This window comes from Simochromis diagramma, unplaced genomic scaffold (assembly GCF_900408965.1).
Source record: "Simochromis diagramma unplaced genomic scaffold, fSimDia1.1 OVJJ01000205.1, whole genome shotgun sequence".
Lineage (NCBI taxonomy): Eukaryota > Metazoa > Chordata > Actinopteri > Cichliformes > Cichlidae > Simochromis > Simochromis diagramma.
The window spans coordinates 11824123-11851686 of NW_024386782.1; the positions used below are offsets into that span (position 1 = coordinate 11824123).

General features: G+C 39.3%; 1 protein-coding gene across 1 annotated transcript; it reads left to right on the plus strand.

The window, feature by feature from the left end:
* Positions 1-7740: 7740 nt before the first annotated feature.
* Positions 7741-27312, plus strand: LOC120727896 (zonadhesin-like). The gene is made up of 36 exons (XM_040022502.1): positions 7741-9097; positions 9257-9309; positions 9432-9506; positions 10037-10260; positions 10358-10439; positions 10699-11096; positions 11643-12195; positions 12326-12522; positions 12612-13001; positions 13397-13689; positions 14839-15104; positions 15217-15276; positions 15598-15735; positions 15848-16104; positions 16209-16293; positions 16449-16517; positions 16716-16850; positions 16976-17232; positions 17325-17409; positions 17507-17665; positions 18166-18303; positions 18574-18830; positions 18922-19006; positions 19106-19336; positions 19464-19601; positions 19904-20160; positions 20324-20408; positions 21605-21997; positions 22335-22543; positions 22624-22780; positions 22858-23207; positions 23848-23977; positions 24107-25002; positions 25748-25780; positions 27057-27185; positions 27292-27312. Exons 1-33 carry the CDS (start codon positions 9021-9023, stop codon positions 24247-24249), a joined length of 6426 nt encoding a protein of 2141 aa, XP_039878436.1. The 5' UTR covers positions 7741-9020; the 3' UTR covers positions 24250-25002; positions 25748-25780; positions 27057-27185; positions 27292-27312.
* The last annotated feature ends 252 nt before the right edge of the window (positions 27313-27564 follow it).

Sequence of the window (27564 nt, forward strand, 5' to 3'; positions counted from 1 at the left end):
TTACAACAACATTATTGGGTCACAATGTACACATGCCCTGTGCGGGAATATGAATTGCATAAGGTGCAGATCATGGGCCATATTTTTTGGCCTATCTTCATATCTTCAGTATGGAGCTAAGTGCCAGCTGGAGAATAAAGTTATCCCGTCATCTTTTCCCAGCAAATAAATTCATGAGGATCATTAGTCATTGTAATGCCTTAGTACTTTGAGGTATTTCAGGAATATGGTACCATAATTACTACTTCTACTTGAGTAATTTTAGAATAAAAAAGAATAAAGGTCTGTACACTGTTTGGCTCCAATTTAAGGAATGAACATTAATTTTTTTTTTTGCAGAAGCAATGGTTTAAAAGGTAGCATCTCTAACGGTGTGTTCACACCAAACGGCATACAAAAACGCGCCAGAAGCCCCTAATTTGACGCGTGCACATTGGCACCTCGAGCTGTGTCCAATGCGAATCAATCGCGCATCAAAATATGCAATTTTGACGCGAAATGTGAGAGGAATGTGGGAGGAAGTTGTGCCAGATGGTATCTTTGCAAGATGGCAGCTGTCTAGCTAGCATTTGAAGAGAGAGTCTCCCTTCTCTATTTACTGTGGAGAGCAGAGCAGCGGCGTTAAGGACGTCCTTGCCGTACCTGGGTCCATCAGGTCCTCCAGAGGCGTGAGCAGTTTGGTGAGTTTCACCATTTGCTCCAGGAGCTGCGCCTGGATGACCGCAGCTTTCAGCGGTACCACCGTCTTTCCCTCGCCCAGTTTGAGGAGCTGCTGTCCCCCGTTGGTCCCAGCATCGCCCGCCTAGACACCAACTACAGGCGCTCAATCCCACCTGCAGAGCGCCTGTCAATCTGCATGCGGTTAGTAAAAGTGTTTAATACGGTAGTCCTTTATTGATACCTGTGCTAATATATGCTAAACTATCATTTATACACTGCTAACATGGATGTGGTATGCTATCAGTGAATGCCGTTGTTGTTTACTGATAGCAAACTGTGGTACAGAGACCACTGTTTATAATATTTCTAGTGATACTCGAAAGGTCTCATCAAGTCCTGATTTAATTCGATTTATGCTGTTATCAGTGTTTGCAATGATAGCATGGCTGTGGTGTCATATCCGTGTATGCTCTTGGTGTTTGCTGATATCAAACTGTGGTATGAGGACCACTGTGGGTTAATCTTTGTAGTGATACTCACTCCTTTTTTTATTTAGACCTGTTTTAATTCTTGTATAGTTGAATATTTGAATATTTGACAGCAGCTGTCAGACTCTATAACAGGGGTCACCAGCCTTTCTTAAAACTGAGAGCTAGATAAAATTGTGAACAGTTTGGTTCATCTTTAGTTATATGTTTCTATCTAGCATATTCTATCTTGATAAGCTGTCTTATCACAGGTTAATTTTTCAAAAATATTAACAATGATTTAAGCAAGGAAAGGGCTACATGTCAACATACAACTCTTTATTTCTATTAATCTCTTACTTCATTTCTACCTGATTGACATGTCTAGGAATTATGAGTGATTGGCACACTGTAGGGGTAAGTTGCTACCAATCAAATTATGATATGATAAAGTTTGTTTTGTGATTTAAATCTGACATCCCAAATGTATTTTGGAATTTGAATAATGTATTTTGTAACTGCAGTACACATAATACTAATTTTGAACAATTTTGTCCAGGTTCCTTGCCACCGGGGACTCCTTCAGGACCATCGCGTTCAGTTTCAGAGTTGGTGTGTCCACGACGGCCAACTGGGACTGTCTAGTGGACGACTTCATGGCTGTGCCTTCACCTGGAGACTGGCGGTCCATCACAGAACGATTCCAGGAGCGTTGGAACTTCCCTCTCTGCTGTGGAGCTCTGGATGGGAAGCACGTCCAGACAAAGGCACCCCATATATCATATAGGAGACACACACATTGATATACACTAAATATTTATTTCATTTCTTTTTTTGTGGTGCCCAAATTTATGCACCTGCTCTAGCCATATCTTCAGGGACACCAGGATGGCCAGCTCCACCGCCGATGGACTGTCCTGGGACTCGCCCCTCATCTGCCTCGGAGCCGTCGTCCTCTGTGTGCCTGTAAAACACAGCACAAAACACAAAGAAATGAGAAGGCTGCTACTAGATTTTCATTTTCAACATTGAAAAAAAAAACAGGATATAATCAAATTGGTTGTAGGTATTTAAAGGTATTAAAGATATATAAAAGTAATCACAAGGGAATCCCACTGAGTAAAAAGTTATCAGTGTGTATCAGTTATCAATATCAGATGCTGTACATCTGATGCTACAATTACATACATGTGGGTGCAGCAGCAGGAGCTGAGGGACCAGGGACTGGGGAGCCAGGAGAAGCAACAGGGGATGCTCTGCTGCAGAATCGGTTGGTTCTATCAAGACAATATTAAATGTTAACAGGTAGGGCTGTTCGATATAACAATATATATCGGATGACGATATAAAAACGTCTATCGTTTCCTATTACGCTATTGTTTGTTTCGTGGAGTCGTAAAATAAACTGTTTACGGCAATATTTTTTCATCGTTTTGATGGTCACTGTAGCGGCTATATTAATTTCTTAAAGTTCTCTCTTTCTCTAATATTTAATATAACCACACTACAGATAGACAAGCGCCTGTTTTTACGTGTTGTCGTTTGCAACAATGATGGTAAAACCATCGCGTGGCTCCCCTATCCGATTGTTTGTTTTCCCACGTAAACCTTTCACAATAAAGCTCAAGAGCCTGTTGACTTTTCAAATTAAAGAATCACGTGAAAGAGTATGCAGAGAGTTTACGGATGAGAAGCAAAAAAGAGCTGTCAGGTGCTAAAAATAAACCTTAGACTCAAAACGAAAGGAAACGAAGGAAAATTTGCGATAACGATATAACTGACGATATAATTGACACTAGACAAAATACTTTACAACTCCTCAACTTTATTAGTGCATTTCCAGTGGAAATTGGCCAACATATCCTCAGCATAACCATGTATAATATCCACAAAACTTAAAAAGAGGTTATACACACACAATACCGTAATATTATGTTGAAGCACCGTACATATCACTCCGCGAGGCTCCAGCCTACGGTAGCCGTAATGCTCCGGCTTCGTAGCTTAGCAAAGTCGTACTGAAACATTTGACAGATTTTCGAGCGCCATGTACCACATAAAATCATTTCGAGGTCCGTAAACACAACCAGAATTCATACATAAGGCACACGGGATTATAAGGGGCACTGTCGATTTTCAGAAAAATCAAAGGATTGATTTTAAGTGTGCTGTATTTTCCAAAAAACACGGTAATAACGACGGCCCGCTAGCATGCTCTACCAAAACTAGTGCTTTGTTGCGTATCTGACAGATGAAAGCCAAACCAGTTCCACACCACTGAAGTTGCAGCATTTTTACAAACCAATTCTGGTTCATCCGTTTCATTTAACGGTCCACTTTCGCTCTTCTCATTCTGCGTAGCTGCCATGTGCGTTTTACCCATATTCTATCGCGATATTTCATTTTCTTATCGTTGCCCAACATTACACCGGTATTACCATGTACGGTATGATATAGCCCAGCCCTAGTGCACACCTCTTCTGTTCCTTTGCTGAATAAGGTAATCATCTTTCAATAATGCAAGCTTGCCTTTAAGTGTTTAATTTGGCCGACAGCATAACTGCATGCAGAGATTATCAATACAAAAGGCTCAGCAACAGGGATCAGTTACAATGATCCTGCTGCTTTTTGACCAAAAACGATTCCATCCATATACAGACATGTTGCCTGGAATGATAATTACCAACAGAAAGCAACGCTATGCTCGACTGATTTTTATTTCCAATCCTATATAGCCTGACTAAGTAATTTAAGACTTATTACTGGAGTTTTCGCTTAGACTATCAATTGTTACCCACAATCCAATGGGATGTTAAAACTTTTTGAGTGAACTCAACATTTTTCATTTTACAGCCTTGAAACCCATTAAACTTTTACATAAGCACTCTAGATCTTTCCACATCAATTTCAAATTAGTTTGTTTGGTTTGTGGTTCACACCTGAGGACAGCAGTGACTCATTACTGTAGCCCTAGCTGGCTGGGGACTTTTCTGCGGAGTTTGCATGCTGTCTCTGTCGGTGTCTTCCAGGTGATTCTAAATTTAAATTTATGGAAACCCCAACAATCAGATCCACCTGTGAGCAAGTATCTGGTGAAAGTGGGAAGGAAAAGCTGCTTTTTAACAGAAAGAAATTTGATTCCAGATTTAAAAGCAAGCCACTGAGGGGAAGCTAAGTTGGGAGAAATATGCTTTCTCTTTCTAGTCCCTTTTAGTACTCTCGCTTCAGCATTCTGGATCACCTGTGATCTTTCATCTGATCTCTTATCTCTGCAGTAGAGGCGGAGCCAGACATTTGAAACACCCGGGGCTTAGCCCTAAAGGGTAGTATGCATGTGGGATTTTTTTTTTTTTTTTTTGGGGGGGGTGGGGGGGGGGGGTAGAAATGACTGAAAGATTAATAGGCTCTGTTTTGAGTTTTGTTCAAAAAAGAATGACTTCATATAGGGAAAAATATATATCACATGTGCAGGACACCTTAAACTAGTTTTTTAATTAAGCAGCAAGGCAGAACAAAATCGGGGCTGTATCAAGACACGAGGACTAAACCCCAATTCAACCAGACCCAGAACTGATCCGGAATTAAAACAGGACTACAACAGTTCAAAATCAGGACTACTTAGGATTGATAAATATAAAAAACATATTTGTTAACTTTAAGAGTAAAGAGAGAAAGTATCTGTATTTCTTAATTGCAAATGGCACCAAATTGTATTCAAACTTGAGCCACACTTATGGAGCTCCACAGTTCTTTTCCTGGTGTTTTCGTTGACATCTCTTGATTTTCCCATGTCAAAGAAACAGGCTCTGTGTTTTGCCTTATATGCATCCACAGCTGTGCCACCAATTTACTCACATACTCACATGGACTCTACTAACCTATCAGAAGCTTCTTCAGCTCAGGATGGAATCGTCTGGAGTTTTCTTATTAATTAACAAACTTAGTGTATATGTATTCCTAAATTTGATCAAAGTGATAAAAAACAGAAAGCTCTGTCTCTCTTTATTCTGACATTTAACTAATTCAAAAGATATTTCAATATTTATCTAAAACAAAAGTTTACTCTAAATTGATGTTGTACAGTAAAAATGTTTTATATTTTCTCCCAAAAGTGTATGTAAATATCTGGTTACAAATGTGAATATCCTGCTGTGTACTCAAATCCCTCTTGTTTTGCATAGAAATATACTGAACAACATACAAAGCATAATATATAAAATAACATTTACCTGAGTTTTTTCTTTGAAAGAAGCCTCTAATGTCCATTCTTATATTTCAGTACATAACTGAAACCGATTTAGTCGGGGAGGGTAAGAACTGAAAATATGAAATAAACACACGTAAGCTAAGACTCTCTAAAAAAATAGCATTTGTTCGGCTTTTCATTTCGCCATTTGTTGATTCACTTGAAGAGCAAGTAACGTAATATTGGTCAAGTGATCAGTTTGATATCAATCTTTCGTGATTCACCATCATATTTACATTATTTGTACGCTACGAATGATTTGCTTTGGTACCTGGTCAAACTTGGGCTCTCCTTAGTATGGCTGGCTCCTTTTCTCCAACAGCGGACTCACAGGCAGCAGCTGTCCCGCCCTCTCGCTCAGTCGCTTAGTGCCTGAGCTCGGATCATACCAATATCAGGGGGTATTCACGCACAGTCGTAAATTCCCACAGTGTGCACTATGTGCTTCGAATATTGTGTGTACTTTTTGTTTTATACAGTTGTCAGCCAGGCATCTAACTATGAAAAAATTACACTCCAAAAGACCCCGGGCTTAAGCCCAGTAAGCCACCCCCACGCTCCGCCCCTGCTCTGCAGCAACCAAGTATGCAAAACACACCTGGCCATAGGAGAGCATTCAGTTCAAACATGCAATGTACACCCAGTAGTCATCAGATCAAATTCTAGCCATAAACAAGGCACTCTATAGTAGAGATGGCACGATACCACTTTTTTATGTCCGATACCGATATCATAAATTTGGATATTAGCCGATACCGATATGAATCCGATATAGTGTTTTTTAATCAATAAAACTGTTTTTTTAATATCTTGCTGCATTTTGTATAAGTTCATACTCAAGTTTAAATAAACAACAACACTAAAGCTATTCTGTTATACTTGTATGTAAAAAATACACTGCACCCAAAATATTTCATAGTTCAGCAACACTGATCAATCTAATAAACTTAAACCTACTCAATCCTCCCTATTCTGGTATTTTAAAGAGTACTTAGCAGAAATATTAAGCTACCTAACTAATAGGGTTGCAAACTCCCAGCAAAAAAAAAAAATAGGGAACCACCCCCCACCCTCCACCTCATGATGCTTAATCGACGAAATCAACTTTAATTTGATGCAGTGTGGAAAAAAAATGCACAGAAATAAATTATTATTCAAGAATAATTAAATAGATTCAACATCTTTCTTCTACAGAATTGCAAACTGCACAGATGGTATCTTCCCAAAGGAAAAAGTAGTATAGCTTACTAGGGTATATTAGACTTAACAGTTACTATATACAGTAATGGACTTCTATATATTTTACATCAGATTAAAACTTTGGGTGTAAGATTCAGATAATTATTTATTAAAAGCTAGACATTTTAAATGAGAATAAGAAAGAAAAGTATGTCTTTGTGCCCCCTTTTCCCTGTTCATGCCCTATCGGTCCCCCTGCCTAAACTTTGCTAGATCCGCCCCTGCACAGTTACCAGCCGTCAGCTGCGTAGAAAAGGATCCTGGTGTAGAAAGTAATATTAAATAAATTCTAACAACAGCTTATCAAGGTTAAACATGCTGCTGTTGTTCAGCCGCTGGTTTCCTCTTTCTGGCGGGAAGTGGGCCAAAAACAAAGAAGAGAGACGGACTCGCGACAGAAAAGCCAATCAGCTGATCATTGATCAGTTTCATGATTGAAGTAGCAGCAAGAAGAGGCAGTCGCTCCATATATCGGTTGTTAAGCTTAACGTGGGAATGCTTTACAAACATTCAGAGATGAACTTACACACTTGCTTTACTTCTCTCTGGGATCACTTCATCGGAGATGAAATGCCGGTTTGGTAGCGAGGCTACAAATACAGCCGCTCTATCACGTGAGCACGCTGCTCCAAGGTGCTACGGTTATGAGCCGAGTTACACCATGTTGCAAGTTTTGTGAGGTGCTTTTTTTATATTTAATCAGAATCAGAATCAGAAAGGGTTTTATTGCCAAATGTTGAGCGGGTTTACAACATTAGGAAATTGCTGCGGTGCTTCAGTGCAAACATACTGTTATAAATACTGTTATAAATTAAGCTTAAATAGACATGAAAATAAAAATGAGAATAAGAATTAAAAGTGCTAAGTAGATAGATAGATATATACATGATATATATATGAGTGCAGGTGGTGATCAGTGCCAAACATGGAATGATGCAGTGAACACAGCGTAGGGTCATGTGTTAGTGGTGGGAACAGTCATACGGTTATTGTTCATGTGTTCAACAGCAGAGGGGAAGAAACTGTTCTTATGGCGAGAGGTTCTGGTGCGAATGGACCGGAGCCTCCTGCCTGAGGGGAGCAGGTCAAACAGACTGTGTAATGGATCAGATTACATTTTTTTATTTCTCTCCGATATCCGATCCAGTAATTTATGTCAGTTTCGGACCGATACCGATATGTAATATCGGATCGGTCCATCTCTACTCTAGAGTTCCTTTTAAATCTGAAGAGGTGAGTAGAGACTATCTCTTCCAGTGCATCTCAGTGCAGTTGTTTTGTTTTGTACCTATGTGTGATTACCGTTAAGATCTGGGGAGGGAATGAACCTATAAAGTTCTATAGTTCTATTTAAACAGACAAAACAGTACAGGTGTGACAACACAAATCTAGATTTTAGATGTGGATGTGGCAGAGTGTAGCTAATTGTCTGTCTGTGTTAGCTCTGTAATGGACTGGCCACAGTTCCAGGGTGAATCCAGGCCTGTGACAGCTGAGAAAGGCTCAAGTCGCTCAATTCAAACTTCTCTCAATCACGCTGATCCAATAATTTTCTTGTGTGCCTACTGAGAGCCAATCTGACTCTGTTCCCTGTGTTTTAAATCTCAGTGCTATTCTGTTATTCCACTTTTCAGACTCTCATTTGTGTGACCCACCTTCTCCCCATCTCCACCTAATCCCTCAGAGAACCTCATCAGTGTCTCCAGCTGTATCTCCAACTTAACCAGCATCTAGACTCGGGGTTCCTGTCCTACTTGGTTGCATTTTTGAAACTTTGTTCTGCTATGTTGCTTATCTGGGTCCAATTACATAATAGCTTATTATACAAGCTGTGCTTTACTAAATTTGTTGTATTCTTCCACATCACCTCAACTTTTTCTAACACACTTATAAACTATACTATGTATCAGCACTATCTAAACAGTTATTTCTAAAACTAATTGTTTCTTTTTTGAGTTTATGGGCTCATTTATGTTTTTGTAAGCGTATGTCTATGTGCACTTACCTTGCTCTAGAACCTTTTATGGCATGGCAACACTAAACCTTGACCTCACTTAGCACTGTTTACCAAAATAGCGGTAGGGTTGTCGTCACCTTTACAACATTTTTATGCTAGTCCAACCCCTTTCATGCCTTGATGCCCTGCTGTCCTCTTTCTCCTCCCACTGCTGAGGTTACCTGGTCAGGTGGTCAAATAAAAGGGATAAATACCTAAACCCAAAGCTCTATTTTGAGAACAAGACAAAAACTACAGGCTTGCGCTCGCATTCAAACAGTCGCTTAAGCTGTGCTTCCACCAAAAGGCTTAACAGCAGTTACTGCTCATCATTCATTCTTCAACTCATCAAAGAGAAAAAGAGTTTTAGCAACAGGAGAGCAGCCGAGAGGTTGCTATTAAAGGATCAGCTATGCTTGGAGGCATACGTACAGATTTGGTGGTCACAGTGGCTGTTCTCTTTCTAACTCAGACAGGGACTCAATGCAGGTGGGTTTCAAGATCATTTAAATTTTTTTAGTTTATCTGTGATTAATAATATTTTAGTTTAGTTTATTTAAATTAAAACAAAGAAAGTTTTTAGTCAAGTTTTTAACTCAGTCCTTTATTTTGTTACATTGGTTATTGGTCATTAATTTCCTATTTCAGAGCTGAAAATGACTTCCTATCAATTACTTTACCGGAGTGGAGGGCACATTCAGGTACGATGTAGCGCAGTTATTAAGACCTTTAAGAATTTCATAATTACCTGACCTGCTTTAGATAAGAACTCAAATCAAACATGTTGTACATAATGATGTATTTCACTTTTTGTTTCCTTTAGAATACGTTATACAGTGTTTTGATGACAGACATGCCAATCTGAACTGTGAGTGGCCGGCGAGTGAAAAAGGAGCAGGTGAAGACAATTATATTTAATAGAAAACAGTAGCCTGAACTGAAAACTAAACGTGTGCTTTTTGAAGTCATCAAGCCAATTTACAGTTCTGGGTTCACTCTGGCTCTGAGAGATAAGTTGAATGAATTAATTAACCTTTAATTTTGTCCCAACCTTTGGCGAAATATCTGGAACATCCATCCACAGTTCTGTTTTAATCTACACACAGGCTGTGATTGTATTCGTGTCTCACCACATTATCACAAATTGATCTGAAATAGGCTATATCCTTTTACAACCTGGTGTTTTCCTGGGAGCACTCAAACAGAGAGCTTACACATGAGATTCAAATTTAGTAGCTACAGCAACACAAACAGACAGCTTCTACAGCTACAGCTATTTCACAGCAGATGTTCAGTACAAGGCAGTACTTGTTTAATTACAAGAACAAAGATGAAGAGCTGTTTCTGTTAAATATATATTATCAGCACATATCAGCATTTAAAATATGTAGCGTATTAAGTTTTCTTTTTTGTCTTTTTCTCCTCCAGGGGATTTTGCAGTGAATGTTTCAGAGAGTGGTCCACTAGGGATTGAGGGCCAGGCTTGTCTAGAGTTCTGGTACCTTGTCCCAGTTGCAGCTAATGGGTCTGAACTTCGTGTCTTGCTAAAAAACAGCGTTGGTTCAGTAGAAATCTGGACCTCTCCTGCTCTCCCTCAGAATGCATGGAGGCAAGCGTTTGTGCCCCTGAACATCACTGAGTCCAGGACTCAGGTAAAATAAAACATAGCAGCACACATTAGAACTGTACTGTCATAATATAAATATTCTATAGCATGTCCTTAAATAAATTACCTTTTTTATATATTAGGTTGTGTTTGAAGTGGTTCAAGGATTGTCCATAGAGAAAGAGATCACATTTAAACAGATAGGTGTAAGAAAAGGCTCCTGTGGTAAGTATTTACCAAATTAAACTTCTCAACAACAGCTCTAGTGCCACAAATCAATTAAAAGGTTGAACTGTATTCATAATAACCTTTGTGCGGTACATAAAAACAGAAGACGTGTCATAAGAATTGTCACAAAGACATTTTTTTGATGAGGATGTTTTAGAAAATATTCTGAACTACAGTATTAAAACTGAATACAGTTTTTTAATGTTATTAATCCTACATAGGTGTCGATAAGCTGTTAATATGGTCACCCCAACAGGGCGACAGTGTGAATCGAACGTAGAGATATGGACAGATGAGACCACCCGCTGCCTCTGTTCTGCTGGCCAGCTCTCCTGCTTTCCCTCTCACTGCCCTGAAGGCCAACTCTGTGGTCCTCAAAGAAGAGGCCCCAATGGGACTTCTACCTTTGGGATGTGCACTATACACAGTCACGCAGACGGCAGCACTTTTGATGGAGTATTGTTCCGCTTCACGACCGCCTGCACTTATGTTCTGGCTAAGACCTGCTCACCCACTGAAACCCTGCCCATGTTTGCTGTGGAAGTGGTCAATGCGCAGAATGATAACACATCTCTGCCAGAGGTCCAGAAGATCAATATTAACATGAGGATTTACAGGGTGTCTCTGCTGAAAAGCCAAACAGACCGGGTTGTGGTGAGTTACTTATATGTATGGAAGACATTTATGGCACAGTTAATTACTAATTATCCCAGCATTTAACATTTACAAACACTGAAGAGTACATTTCTGACACATACATATGAAGACAATTTGAGTATTTTACATTGCTAAGGAAGTCAATATTTTGTAAACAAAGCCACTGTCAACTACTGAACGAATATCTGTTTGCTAACAGCTATTTCCCTAATAAAAATATAGTATTATGTATTCACATTTTCTGTTTTATACTGCTCTGTAAACTTCATAATCCATAACTACTGTTCATACAACTGCACTTCCTTTTGCCTCGCCATTATGAAGTAATGACCACTGAGCCAAGTAAAGCACCAAATCCAGCGATTCCCATAAATGCATAAAGGGCAGATTTTATTGCCACTGACAAAGGACTAATGGGTCATATTGGCCTTTGTAAGCACAGCTATCTTCTAAGTGCCTTCTTTTATATAAACTTTCAAATGCAATAAGTCCATATTGTGTATGGCAACTGGTAAAAAAGGCTAAACTAACACTGTTTTTCAGATTAATGGGATCTGGAGAAAGCTTCCACTAAGCCTTAACAGCGACACTGTCAACATCAGGAGCACCCCTACCACTATTGTGCTGGCAACCACTTTTGGTCTTACAGTCTCATTTGACAGCACTGGTGTGGTCCACGTCACCCTCCCATCAACCTATTCTGATAAAGTCTGTGGCATGTGTGGCAACTTTAACCACCTCAAAGAAGATGACTTTAGGAACCTCGATTCACAAAACGCAACAGCTTTGGCTGAAAGCTGGCAGACTGGGAAAACTGCCTCTTCCTGTGAAACCATTCTATTCCCTCAGTGTGACCCACTGGAGGAGGCAGAGTATGCCAGCGAGCTGTACTGTGGAGGCTTATTCTCTACTACTGGTCCCTTTGCTGACTGCTTATCAGTTGTAGGGGCAGACAGCTATATCAGAGGCTGCGTGTTTGCCATGTGTTCTACTCATGGTGACCAAGCCGTGCTATGTGAGACGCTACAGGTCTATATTGATATCTGCAATAAAGCTGGCATTGCAGTACCCATGTTGAGGAACTCCACAATCTGCCGTATGTTGCGTTATTAAATCCTGCTTTTGTTTTCTTCCTCCTTTTCAAAATAGAGCGCACAGTGGCAAATAATAACTGATAACAGTAAAGGTCATGCACTCTTTCCTGTCTTTTTCTCGGATCCCCTCAGCCATTCAGTGCGGTGAGAACAGCCACTATAACTCGTGTGCTGATGGCTGTCCCGAGGTGTGCTCCAGTCTGGATATAGCTGGCTCCTGTGGAAGCTGTGAGGCAAGATGTGAGTGTGATTCTGGCTTCAAACTCAGTGGGGAAAAGTGTGTCCCAGCAGAAGACTGCGGGTGCTGGTATAATGGAAAACACTATGAGGTAAGTGAGGTAAATGAACACAACACAATTTCTTATTCACATATTCAATTTCACAGTAATTTATTCACATAACTCTGTTCTGCCTGCAGAAAGGAGAAACACTGGTGGAAGGAGATTGTGTGCAACAGTGTCAGTGTATGGGTAATAACAATATGCAGTGCACTCAAATGCAATGTGCAGACAATGAAGTTTGTAAGGTTAAAGATGGGGTCAAAGGCTGCTTCCTTTTCAAACCCACCACCTGCAGTGTGTACGGTGATCCACACTACATCACCTTTGACGGTCTGGCATATGACTTTCAAGGGGGATGCAGTTACATATTGACCACCACATGTGGTGGAGGAAGCTCAGTCCAGTTCACAGTATCTGGACACAACACCCATCCCCCCCTTCAGAACTTCACCAGATCCAAGCTTCAAGCCGTGGCTCTCCAAGTCGAGGATCTGTATCTCATCTTGAATCAAAGCGGAGAGGTCTATGTAAGAAAGCAATTCTCTCTTTAACACCACTGAAAACATTTCTTCCCCTTTAAATTCAACAGGGCTGTTTTCAAGAACAGTGATCTGGGATTAGTTACAGCTTACATTTTACTGCACAAGGACTTCTTTTGTTCTGCATTATCTCCTGTAATTCATTAATGACAGTGGCAGATGACTTTCACACGTTTTTAGAGGTCAGTTACTGTTGTGTCAGATCGTTAGAGGAAGTCAGCTGTTTACAACCTGGAACTTAAGCAAGCTAAAGGGCTATACTTTAGTTAGTTAGTAGGTCACTGGTAGCACTAACCTAACTATTTCAAGAAAATATTATTTCTACTTTATGTAAAACAACATGCAAAATAATTTCAATTATTAAAAGACTGTCCTTTCTTTAGGTCAGTTATAAGCAAGTCCAACTGCCGTATTCCACCAGCGGGACATATGGCTCAGTATGGGTGTATGTGAAGAATAATCATATCATCTTGGAGACAACTTTTGGCTTCAAAATGCACATAGATGGAGAGAACAGACTGTTTCTGCAGGTGGATGAGCACTACAAATATGAACTGTGCGGACTGTGTGGCACTTATTCTGGATACCAGGACGATGACTTTGTAACTCCAGGAGGCCAAAACGTGTCAGAAGTGTTTGAGTTTGGTGACAGCTGGAGGGTCCCAAACAACTCTGAGTGAGTTATTTTAATACTGTACACAGTAACAGCAAACATTTGGGTACCAGTATGGCACTTTTGTACCTAAATATACCAGCATAGTATTGAAAAAAACAAAAGCTAGTAAAATGACTGCATTTTTTAGCGCCAGCAGAGTGGCAGCGTTTACTCTCCAATGAGCCTGAATTGTGCTTTTTCTTTCATACTAATAAGCAACATAACATGTTTAGTAAAATCAGTGAACATCACCTGCTAAGCCTGAGCATGCCAGCATTGTTGTTGTATGTTAGCAATCTAAGCAGATTCTGAGTGTCTTTGTGGCTGGGTGGGGGTTATTACATTGCATTCACAACGTAATAACTCAACCTGCTATCACGGCAAATCATGAAATAGACACACATGCAGGATTTGCAGTTCAGTCACAACAGAGGGAGGTATTTTATTTCAAGCCAACATCTAAAAATCTGCTCAGCTTGTCAGACAACTGCAGGGAGCACGTATTTCTTCAAAAACTGCTGACTTTAAATAATTAAATTACGTATTATGTAAGTGTTCCATGTAAAATGTTGAAATGAATCTGGTCAAATTAAATTTACTTGATGTGTATATATTCAGTTTATACAAAGCACGTTTTCCTTGAAGATTGAGTATTTGAATAAATAAACCTTTGATTTTATATGTTTCAGCTTCTTTTTACTCAGAATGGTCGCATCATGCATATTAAGGGTGAAAAGTTTTTTTTTTTTTGAGTGAATACAACCTGGTGCCTTGGCTAGCCAATGTACTAAACTCACACACTAGCATATATTTTTCTTTATGCATCGTAATTTATTTAAAATTACATCAACATGTTTTATACAGTATCAGGGGCGTAATTTCTAGGGGGGTTATGACCCCCCTCCCAATAATCAGACCCAGCTAATATTACCCCCCCCCCCCCCCCCAATAAAATTATGAATTATCTTGCATAGATAGGCTGTTGATTTTCTTTATCCATTTCAGTTATTACCAGCAAGATAGTTGCATGTTTAATCATCTGGGAGTTTACCCAGATTTATTTATTTATTTAGATAGAGGTCTTGACCCCCTCAATGTTCAGCACAAAGTTACGCCCATGTACAGTATAATCTAGAAGTAACTAATCTCTGTTTGTCTAAATTTTCTCAGATGTTTAGCTCGTCCAAACAATCCAAGACTCTGTGACAAGGATGAGAGGGATACAGCCTACAATGAGTGTTCAGTGCTGTTTGGCAGTGGTTTCATGCCCTGTCATGAACACATTCACCCAAGCATCTACCTCAATAGTTGTGTGTATGACTACTGTGCTACGAGCGGCGACCAACACACACTCTGTGAATCTCTGAAGTCCTATGCAACAGCATGCCAGGTTTCAGGAGTTGAACTTCCAAATTGGCAGACTGGCACAGCCTGTGGTGGGTATTTGCATCAAATATGAGGATGACACTGTTATTATCATACAAGTAAATATACAGTAGGATGTCTAGATAGGTTGTGTTAACTGTGTGTGTTTTCATCCAATTTCAGAAGGCCTTTCTACCTCAACAGCTCCTCCAACAACTGCTTCTCCAACACCAGATCAAACTTGTAAGAGCATTCACAGTTTAGAACGTTTATCGGGGACTAGTTTGAATAAGTGACGTGATACAGTTTACAAATAATCATTTCAAAACAAATATTAGCTAAGCTAATAAGCTTGCTTGCTTTATATGTGCCAATATTTAATAGAAGTGTAAATATATTTTAGTTCTTTTGCTGACCTGAGGTATAACCTTCGACACATTAGATGGGATATTAAAGTTTTTTTCAGTTTAAAAGCACTGTATCTCAGAAATTATTATTAACTCATAAATCAGCATTTCCATTGTTTGTTTCTTTCATCCATTATTTACATTTTGCTTTCTATAGTTTGTCCCTTGAACTGCAATTTTGAAAAAGATCTGTGTGGGTGGGAGCAGCTTATGCAGGACACTTTTGATTGGACAAAACACTCTGGACCCACACCAACAAATTTAACAGGTCCAAACCAAGACCACACCACTGGAGGTAAAACCAGTCTGTTACTTCTGTTGTTTTTCCTTTTTAGAGGTTGGGGTCTATTTTGGTTGGTTTCATAACATTGTTTATACTTAATGTGTAATATTCAACTTTTCCATAGCTGGTTTCTACATGTACCTTGAGGGAGACAGTGTAACTCATGGAGACTCTGCCCGTTTGATGAGCTCGGCGTGTAATTTTAACGGACCACTCTGCCTGTATTTCTGGTACCATATGTATGGTTCAGCCACAGCCATGGCTCTTAATATCTACCTGCTGAAAGACAGTAAAACAACAAAGCTCTGGTCCATGATGGACAACCAGGGACCAGAATGGCATCTGGGAAGAGCTGATGTCAAAGTGTCTGGTCCATTCCAAGTGAGTTTGACAATACATGAACATAAGAAATGTATGAAGGGCTTGCTGGAAATCAAGACTTGATATCCTAATTTAGAATTCTGTTTTCTTCTTATGCCTTTCAGATTATAATAGAAGGAATTCGAGGCTCTAATTATCAGTCAGATGTGGCCATAGATGACATATCTGTCCATTTTGGCTCATGTTCAGGTAACAAAGGCAAAGCAAACTGTAGGTGCTTAATAAATATGGAACTATGCAATACTGTTGTAAACAGTTTGGAAAGTAAATCATTTAAGATATAAACTTCTTTAGCATAACTGATGTGACAGAGTTTACCAAAAGTCAGTGTTGTTTTTATTTAGGTAGCTTTCCAGCCCTGGGAAGTGGATCTAAGCCTTCTACAACTACAGAAATGCTCCCCTTACACCAAAGTAAATACACAGGAAGTTATATTTTACAAGTCATGTGTTTCTGCATCATAAAACCTTATGTTAAGTTAAAAATTAACATTTACATCTTGTTCATGTACTGAGTGTGCAGATTCTAATGGTAACTAGGGTTCACTTTTAGGAAGTTTAGCAAGTATCTCATGACTCATGCTATTTTTTTCTCCAAATGTTTCCCTTTAGTCTGCAATCTTGACTGTAACTTTGAAAGCAACCTTTGTAGCTGGGACCAGACGATTACAGATGCTTTTGACTGGACCTGGCAAAGAGGTTCTACCCCCACTTTAATGACGGGCCCCTCTGCTGACCACACTGGTGGTAAGATTTGATGTAAAATTTACACTGACAGTTAATAAAACCATAATACATCTAAAGATATGATGTAACGGTGAACTTATTCCTTATATTATTATATCTTTAATGTTTTCAATCACCTTTTCTAGATGGCCACTATCTTTACATTGAAGCCAACAGTGCATCGTATGGAGACACAGCTCGTCTCATCAGCTCTGAGTGCTCTGACTCTGGACCTCAGTGTCTGCAGTTCTGGTACCATATGTATGGCTCAGCAGATACAATGGGCCTCCATGTTTACCTGCTCCAAAACAGAATAGCCAATCAGGTTTGGAGGAAGCAGAATGACCAAGGAAATATGTGGCACCTGGCTCAAGTGGACATTGAACCAACCACACCTTTTCAGGTGACCTATTTCAAACCATGGAGTGTGGCCTGCTTTCTGGTTATAAAAAATTATCCTGCAAACATATCATTCAATTGAATTTTATCATTTAGATCATTATTGAGGGGCGCAGAGGATCCAATGATGAGTCAGATGTGGCCATAGATGATTTGAAGCTTTATCACGGCCGCTGCTTAGGTAAAAGGTTTATATATCATAACATACCATTATTGGTTTAGAAAGGTGTTTCTCACTTTCTATGCAGACACTTAATAACACTGTTAAACTGTTGCAGATCTGGTAGGTGGAATTACAACACAATCAGCTAGACCTGATCTTAATACCATGGCGCCCCCAAGTGTCCCTGTCCAAACCACTGCAGCTCCACAGCCTCCTATGGTCACTGCTACCTTCCAACCAGCGATAATAGATAGCCGGCCACCTCTGCAGCCAGGTATAGTAATAATTTCACAGTAACACTTCAATGTCCCATTTATACTCTAACAGATAATAGTTTACACATCCATTATTTGTGCAGCAGTGTGGGGTGGTGGTTAGCACTGTTGACTCACTACATAAAAGTCATGAGTTTGACTCCAACACGCCTTCCTGTGTGCAGTTTGCATGTTCTCCCCATGTTTGTGTGGGTTCTCTCGGGGTACTGTGGCTTCTTTCTACAGCCCAAAGACATGCAGTTAGTGGGGTTAGGTTAATTGGTGATTGTAAATTTCCTATAGGTGTGAATGTGAGTGCAAATGGTTGTCTGTCTGTATTAGCCCTGCAATATAATGGTGACCTGTCCAGTGTGTACCCTGCTTCTCACCCAATGGGAGCTCAGTTAGGCTCCAGTTCCCCACCCCTGATAAGGATAAGAGGAAGAGAATGGATGGATGGATATTTCATGTCTAGAATTATTCTATGCCTTATATAATCATATTTTTCTTTTTTGAACAGTGTGCCAATTCCACTGTAATTTTGAGCAAGATTTATGTCAGTGGAATCAGTTGATCACAGATGCTTTTGATTGGACAAGAAACAGTGGCTCCACTCCTACTATCAATACAGGACCTTCTACAGATCACACCACAGGAGGTAATTAGCTTTCTGACATTGGGCAAATAAAGTTAATATACTGAGGTTATATAGTGTTAAACTTCCCGAATAAAACAGTAACACCATTAAAGCCAGTTTGGTGATTTGTTTTTTTTGTTTGGTTTTTTTTCCATTCAGTATGAAAAACTTTATGAGGCAGTTTTAGCAACAAGTGCAAATGGCTTGTAAATTAACTTCTGTACTTATTTATTCTCAGTGTTATTGCCTAAAAGCATATCTTTAACTTACTGATTGTATGCCCCCGTTCAGGTGGCCACTATCTTTACATTGAAGCCAACAGTGCATCGTATGGAGACACAGCTCGTCTCATCAGCTCTGAGTGCTCTGACTCTGGACCTCAGTGTCTGCAGTTCTGGTACCATATGTATGGCTCAGCAGATACAATGGGCCTCCATGTTTACCTGCTCCAAAACAGAATAGCCAATCAGGTTTGGAGGAAGCAGAATGACCAAGGAAATATGTGGCACCTGGCTCAAGTGGACATTGAACCAACCACACCTTTTCAGGTGACCTATTTCAAACCATGGAGTGTTGCCTGCTTTGTGGTTATAAAAATTATCCTGCAAATGTATCATTCAATTTAATTTTATTATTTAGATCATTATTGAGGGGCGCAGAGGATCCAATGATGAGTCAGATGTGGCCATAGATGATTTGAAGCTTTATCACGGCCGCTGCTCAGGTAAGGAGCATATAAAAAACAAAATATACTTTACCAGGTTTGAAAAGCTGTTTCCAACTTTCTATGTAGACACTTAATAACATTGTTAAACTGTTGCAGATCTGGTAGGTGGAATTACAACACAATCAGCAAGACCTGATCTTAATACCACAGCGCCCCCAAGAGTCCCTGTCCAAACCACTGCAGCTCCACAGCCTCCTATGCTCACTGCTACCTTCCAACCACCGATAATAAATATCACTGTCCCTCCCGTAGTGGAGGAAACAACCAACCTAATTAATAAGAACAATGTTACTGAAGCTCCAGATAACCGGCCACCTCTGCAGCCAGGTATAGTAATAATTTTAGAGCAGCTCTTGTTTCCCATTTTAGTTTATTCTGGTTTACAAATCCATTACGTGATATCTAAAATTACTGTATCAATGATGTAATCATATTTCTTTCTCTTTTTTAACAGCATGCCAGATCCACTGTGATTTTGAGCAAGATTTATGTCAGTGGAATCAGATGATAACTGATGCTTTTGATTGGACAAGACAGAGTGGCTCCACTCCTACGATCAATACTGGACCATCTTCAGATCACACCACAGGAGGTAATTAGCTTTCTGACACAAGCCAGAAACAGTTATTTTTGCAGGAAAAAAATAAGTAAACCACACACTAATTTTCTGTTTAATATTAACCATAGTTGCATTGTTAAAACCATTTGATCGTTAGTTATTTCTTTATTTTTGTTTTATTATAGTTTTCTTTTTTCCCTTTTTTCAGTTTAATGTTAAAAATGTCGATGCAAAGAAATTTAACAAGCAGTTTTAACCATGTAAATGACTTGAACATGTGTAATTTACTGAATCATTCTCAATATTATTGTCTAAAAATGTATGTCCCTATTCAGGTGGCCACTATCTTTACATTGACGCCAACAGTGCATCATATGGAGACACAGCGCGTTTCATCAGCTCTGAGTGCTCTGACTCTGGACCTCAGTGTCTGCAGTTCTGGTACCATATGTACGGCTCAGCAGACACAATGGGCCTCCATGTTTACCTGCTCCAAAACAGAATAGCCAATCAGATTTGGAGGAAGCAGAATGACCAAGGAAATATGTGGCACCTGGCTCAGGTGGACATTACAGCAACAGACACTTTCCAGGTGTGTTACCTATCAGAGACATTTCTTTATTAGACCTATCTGATGTTGGAAAACTGCACTGCAAATAAATAACAGTCCAATACTTTTAATTTAAGTGTAACCTAATCACTCTGTATACCATCACAAGTATAGTGCCATGTAACAGTAACCTCTTTACTTTTAGATTATATTTGAAGGACGAAGAGGTTCGAATACTCAGTCTGATGTGGCAGTAGATGATGTGTCACTTTATCATGGGCGCTGTGCAGGTAATCCTAATGTCCTAACTATATTTTGTGCAGTCCAAACACTATCTGACAATCTAAATGACAGACCGGACTGTGAAATATTGTTACAAATATATATCACAATGTCACCAGGAGACCGAGGCCCTGTACAGGCTCTTGGTAAATGCATTGAGGAAATCAATGACTGGTTGTGCCACAATTTTCTCCAGCTAAACAAAAACAAAACTGAGGTAATAGTCTTTGGCGCCAAAGAAAAACGATTACAGGTCACCAGAGAACTTCAATCTATACATCTAAAAACCACAAACCAGGCGAGAAATTTGGGTGTAGTGATGGATGCAGACCTAAACTTAGAAAAACACATTAAGACAATAACAAAGTCAGCTTACTATCACCTCAAGAATATTTCAAGGATAAAAGATCTGATGTCTCAACAGGACCTGGAAAAACTAGTCCATGCATTCATCTTTAGTAGGCTTGATTACTGTAACAGCATCTCTACAGGTCTACCTAAAAAATCAGTCAGACAACTACAGCTCATTCAGAACTCTGCTGCTCGAGTCCTCACTAAGACCAAAAAAGTGGACCACATCAGTCCAGCTCTGAGGTCTTTACACTGGCTGCCTGTCCGTCAGAGGATAGACTTTAAAGTTCTGATGCTGGTCTATAAAGCTCTGAATGGTTTAGGACCAAAATACATCAATGACCTCCTGACCCAGTATGAACCTTCCAGATCCCTCAGGTCATCTGGATCCGGTCTTTTATCAGTTCCCAGAGTCAGAACCAGACACGGAGAAGCTGCATTCAGCTTTTATGCTCCTTATATCTGGAACAAACTCCCAGAAAGCCTCAGATCAGCTGAAACACTCAGTTTATTTAAATCCAGGTTGAAGACTCACCTGTTCTCAGCTGCATTTGAATAAAGCACCAAATCCACACTTTTAAGCTTAAATTTCAAAACTTACATTTAACTACTGATTTTATCTACTGTTCTGATTTTATCTGTTTTGATTTTATATACTGTTTTGTTTGTTTGTTTGTTTGTTTGTTTGTTTGTTTGTTAATTAGTTAGTTAGTTTATTTGCTTGTTTTAATCAATTTTAAATCATGCTTTTTATTTGTTCTTGTTTCTAATGTCTCTGTAAAGCACTTTGAATCACCTTGTTGTTGAATTGTGCTATACAAATAAACTTGCCTTGCCTTGCCTTGCCTTACAGAACTGGTCAATCCAACAACAACTACAACTCAGTCAAAGCCGGAAACAACAGCTGGGCCACAACCATCAACCACAACTCAACGAAAGCCGGAAACAACAGCTGGGCCACAACCATCAACCACAACTCAACTAAAGCCGGAAACAACAGCTGGGCCACAACCATCAACCACAACTCAACTAAAGCCGGAAACAACAGCTGGGCCACAACCATCAACCACAACTCAACTAAAGCCGGAAACAACAGCTGGGCCACAACCATCAACCACAACTCAACTAAAGCCGGAAACAACAGCTGGGCCACAACCATCAACCACAGTTGGACCCCAGCCCACAACAAATAAACCGCAATCTATAACAACAGCAAGACCGCAACAAACAACCCTGACGGTACCAAGTAAGTTCTTTTTGCGTGTCTATAGTTATAAAAACAAATTGAAACATTGAATTGGGTTTCCTAAAATGTATACAGTAGCTGTCATGTTATGTTTGTGCATGTATGTCAGTTCTAAGCTTAAGACAATAACAAGCACATGTCTTGATGCATGCTCAATCATCCAGTGTTGCTCCCAATGAAAATGATACATCCAGATGAACAGAATCAACTTTTTGGGATTAACAAACACATTTTCAATATATAACAAAAACTTTTCTTTATTTTGTTTTTCTGTCATTTGAAGTTTATAACTGAGGATATATCTGTTCTCCAACTCTATACAACTTTCCTTCCCCAGCACCAATTTGCCCACGGTATAGTCACTATACCACTTGTGTCCCTGCATGTAGTCCAACCTGTTTTTTCTTGAATGGCCCACCACATTGTAGTGACAATGAGGTTTGTGTTCCTGGATGTGTGTGCGATGATGGCTTTGTCATGAAAATGAAGATTTGTGTGCCTCTGGAACAATGTGGCTGTGTGGACAAGAATGGCACCAAACACCAAGTAAGACAAATTGACAATATGGACAATTTTGAAAATGAGCTTGTGGTCATGTGGTATGTTGACTGTCTGTGTCTTTTCAGTTCAATGAACAGTGGTACACAGATCACTGCAGTCAGAAATGTGAATGTGAGAAGGATGACGGAATAGGAAAGATTGACTGTGATGATGAAGATGAATGTGATGGAAATGCTGTCTGCCTTCAAAATGAAAAGGGCAATTATTACTGCCAGTCTACAGGTAGTCTACATGCCTGCAATGTACCTAAACTATGCTTTTGTTCCTATTTATTTAACTGCTCTTCTTGTTCCCGACAGACTTCGATGAGTGTACGATCAAGAAGGACCCTGAATATAAAACATTTGATAAAATGAAGCATGACTTTGAAGGTGAACACTCTTACGTGCTGGTGAGGACCAGCAACTTGCCAAACAACCTTCCAGACATCTACATTGAAAGCATCAACACGCCCGTCTTAGATCAGGGCGGTGACAGTCAGCATGAAAATGACAGCAGCAGTGAAGAAGAGCAGAAGAGCAGGGAAGGTGATGATGATGACGATGATGACGATGACAGCAAAGAACATGACGAGCACCACAGATTACAAGAGCTTAAGATCAGAGTGTACAATCACACTGTGGAGTTCAAGAAGAATCGGAAACTGATCGTATGTATTAACACATTAACTTCTTAGCATTTTACTGTGGCACAGTGTGATGCTACCTACACACAGACATTTGTAAAATCAGTCTGAGAAATAACTAGCTCCTCTTCACATTTTCTCTTCAAGGTGTTACAACTGTAGCGAGGGAGATGATGTTATATGTGCTAAATTATGCTGTGTGATAGCGCATTTCTTTTCACTTTAACATTTGTAGGTATATGACAGAGGAAGAGAGACAATGTGTAAAAAACAGTAATGGCAATATTCCATGTTTATCCGGTGCCTAGATGTTATTGTGTCTGTGTGTGAGTAATATAATCCTATGAATCTCAATTTGCAAGGGTACTGAACTAAAACTAAGCAAGTATAAGATGTAAGTGTTATAATGTACTTTGCTTGTGATTGTATCACACTAGCATGCTAACATTAGCTATTACGCACTGAAAGCTAATAGAATCTCAATAACTTGTACGTATTTGATAATATAGGAAAGACTTCAGCTAATACTCAAGCTTTCCACAACAAAAATGTATGTTTCTCTTCATACAACAAACATAATCATACAGGAATGAACAGCAGAATTGACATCTACATATACTTCAGTTATCTTAAATTGCACTGAGAGATTTTTTTTCCTCTTCAGGTGGATGGAAAACCAACGGAAATGCCCGTCTCAGTGACTGGTGGTCTAAAGATCTGGAAGCGTTCCTCTCATATCTACCTACAAACTGATTTTGGCTTGTCAGTGGCGTTTAATGGACACCATTCAGCAGGTAGCCAGTTTACAATATCAAAAGCAGATGATGTAATTTCTTTAATGTGTCATTCCACTTTAAGCTAATAAATAATTTATCGTTTCCCATATTCATACAATGTATTAAACGCTCATATTTATTCTGCAGAGATTACTCTACCACACATTTATAGAAGGAAGGTGGGAGGCCTGTGTGGAAACTTTGATGCTCAGGAAAAAAATGACAGGATGAAGCCAGATGGTACCATAGCCAGAAGCACTCAAGAGTTTGGAGAGAGCTGGAGAGTGTGAATGCCAGATGAAACACTGTCTTTGAATGTGGATGAGTTTAATCACTATGAGTTACATAAAACTCCATATGGATAAAAAAGAACAGATGAGTGTAATGATTTTGGCTTTTCTTCGTTAGCCAGCAAGTGTTGTCTTTACCTAGCTTTTTAGGGCTATGTTTTCTGAATATCAGCATATCTATTTTTTCATGAATGTTTAGATAATTATCTTTTTCTAATTATTTCTACATATATTTGATATAATCGTTGTACTCTACATGTAAATTGAGCTATTATTCTCATTGGATAATATTAAAAAAATTAAAAAGTAAGTGGTGAATGATCACATTTCATAAGGTGTTTTTGACTTCCTGCATTGTTGAAGGTTTCTGATGAACTTACTACTCTAATAAAACTGGACTGTAAGGACATTTGTGTTGCTTTGTGTGCAGCCATTTGGTCCCAAGTTTAGCTACAGCAGCATACACGTGTACATTTTTAAGGTACAACCCATTAACCACCTGCAGTACAGCAGGAACACCAACCCAAACGAAGGAAAAACAAATAACACAAAACCTGTAACATGATACGGATAAGGAAGGTAATTGTTTTTTTTCTAGCAAACAATAGGACTGTTCTTGCTTGAAAAGCTCGTCTGTATCTGTATGAGGGCATGTTTATGTGGAATCCTTACTCTCAAGTGTTGCAACACCACATAGAGCCATGGATGTGTTTGTTCTGTGCATTTTTCTTTTCTTAAGGTTTCTCTGTGATGGTAAGTGAAGCTATGCCTACTGGCTACTATTTAACAGTTTCAAAAAGTTATGGCACAATTATTTCATACTACAAAAATGTATTTGAGACATTATATATAATTTCAAACTGCTGTTTTAACAAGAGTAGAACCTACTTTTAGATCCTTTAGATTTTTTTAATTAGTTGATGTGTTTTCAGGTGGATCCTCTTTAATGTTACTGATAGTTTGAGTTCATGGATATATAGGTGAATGCATGGTCAATAATTCTGGTATTGTTGGATTTCACTTAAGTAGCTAACAAAAACAGCAAGAAAATTATTCTAACTAGTAAAGATTAGACTGAGTTTGTAAGCATTAACACTACTAGTTTTATGGTTTGGAGCTTGAGGCTGCTATTAGTGACAGATGATGATATTTACTTCCCTGTGCTGAGCCTCCTTTAGCTGGTTCTAGTGCTCGAATACATATCTCAGGAATGGACTGAGTAGATCTGAATTTCTAAATATCTATCATGGTGCTTGAGCTGATGCTGATGCCAAGGCCATTATGCTACAGTCTGGCAATGTACAGATGCAGAAGAACCTTCAAACTGGCAGGAAAGTAATATCATTACTATGTATTTAAGTCCTCGTGCTTTTGGTACCTGTTGGGCAAGAAAAATTAAGTCATAACTGTATGTTAAGAATATGTATTTAAAATTTAACATGTTTCTTTAATATAAATATGTTTTTATATTGTTGTCATTGTCTTTCCATTTTTCTAGCCCAAATACCAGTTCCAACTACTAAACCAACAGGTAATACCCACAACAATCTTTGTACAATTAGCCATCGTGTTCAGTGCGACAGATGCTGCCTATATCTAAACCCTACAATAATGAACTTGATTTTTGTCACCTACTGAAGCTACAAGTACACTCACAAGCCACTTTGTTAGGCACACCAGGTAGCCATGGCGAAAGCTCAAAGAAAGCAAGAAGACATGGAGACATGGTGACAATGCTCAAACCAAGTATCAGAATAGGGAAGAAAGGAGATTTAATTGACATAAGTGACTTTGAATGTGACATTGTTGTTGGTGCAGACAGACTGTCTGAGTATTTTAAGAATCTGCTGATCTATTGAAATTTCCTATACAAACATCTCTACGTTTACAGGGAATATTCCAGGATAAAAGAAAATACCCAATGAAAATATCCAGTGAACCTGTTCAAGGGATTTTTGCTCAGTTCTCTGGGTGAAAATACCGTGTTGATGCCCAAGGTGAAATGAGAATGGCCAGACTGCATTGAGCTAATGCTAAGGCAACAGCAACTCAAATAAAACATTCATTAGAGCCTAGGTGTGGAGAGCATCATCTCTGAATGCACAAAAATATGTTGGTTACAGAAGTGGAAGACCCCACCAAGTGCTGTTCCTCTCAGCTAAAAACAGAAAACTGGCTCCATGATTCAGAGGCTCACCAAAATTAGACAAAAGAAGATTAGATGTCTGGTCCCATTTCTACTGTGACATTTAGACATAAGCAAAATGAAAGCATGATTCCATCTGGCCTTGTATGAACTGATCAGGCTGCTGCACAGGCTACCTGAGTACTGTCCGTGTCTTTATGACCATATCTTGGTGGCTGCTTCCAGCAGGATAACATTCCATGTCCCAAAGCTCACATCAACTGGTTTCTTGAACGTGACAATCAGTTTATTATACTCAAATAGCCTCCACAGTCACCACCTGTCAATCTAATGTGGAACTAATGAAGTGTTTTCACCACTCTCATTCCATTTAGTGATCCTTGCTCACTCCTGAACCCTAACCACCTTGTTGCCTGTCCACAAAACATTTTAGAAATTCCTCAATCTGACAACACACAAACAACCAGATTTATTACAGTTGCATTTATTCTGTATTTAATGTTATTCATCTTTTTGATTACTGTTTGTGGGATCATTACTTTGTATTTTTATACATTACTAGTATATTTTGAAATAGCATGTTGCAATTAGAGTTACAAATATGTGCCATGCTGATCATGCAGTTTTATGCCAGAAGCTGTGGTGTGTGTGCTGTTTCCAGACTGTGCAGGTCCACCAGTGCTATGCTGCCCTGGACAAAACTCCAGTTGTTTCAGGGGGTGTTACTGTGATCAGATATGTCTGACATTTGGTGACTGCTGCCGTGACTACAGGTCAACCTGTACAGAATGTAAGTGAGACTGAACGTGCAAAATAGCAAGGTCTGCATTCACAAGTAAGAATTTGAGGATTCAGGGTTGAATATTTATAATGCAACTCTTTCTTCTCTGCTACAGTTGTGACCCAAGTACCAACAAGAAAACAAGCCACTGGAAACAACAATATAATATATACAGATACAAACATCACCACACCAGTGCTCAATGCAGCATACACACTTAATGTGAGCACAGCTTCAGCATCCACAGTGCCAATATCTACAGCAACCAACCAGACAAGCAGTGATACATCTACACTAGCAATTAAGAAAACATCTTCAGTCGTCTCCACTGCAACAGCGGGCACCACCGCTACGCTAGCAGATATCGAAACAACTTCAGTCTTTGATT

Excerpts from the sequence above, each read along its gene's own strand:
- LOC120727896 (XM_040022502.1), top strand. The coding sequence starts at position 9,021 with ATGCTTGGAGGCATACGTACAGATTTGGTGGTCACAGTGGCTGTTCTC. Across the intron at positions 9,098-9,256 it reads CAGACAGGGACTCAATGCAG|AGCTGAAAATGACTTCCTAT; the intron begins GTGGGTTTCAAG and ends TTCCTATTTCAG. Across the intron at positions 10,440-10,698 it reads TGTAAGAAAAGGCTCCTGTG|GGCGACAGTGTGAATCGAAC; the intron begins GTAAGTATTTAC and ends TCACCCCAACAG.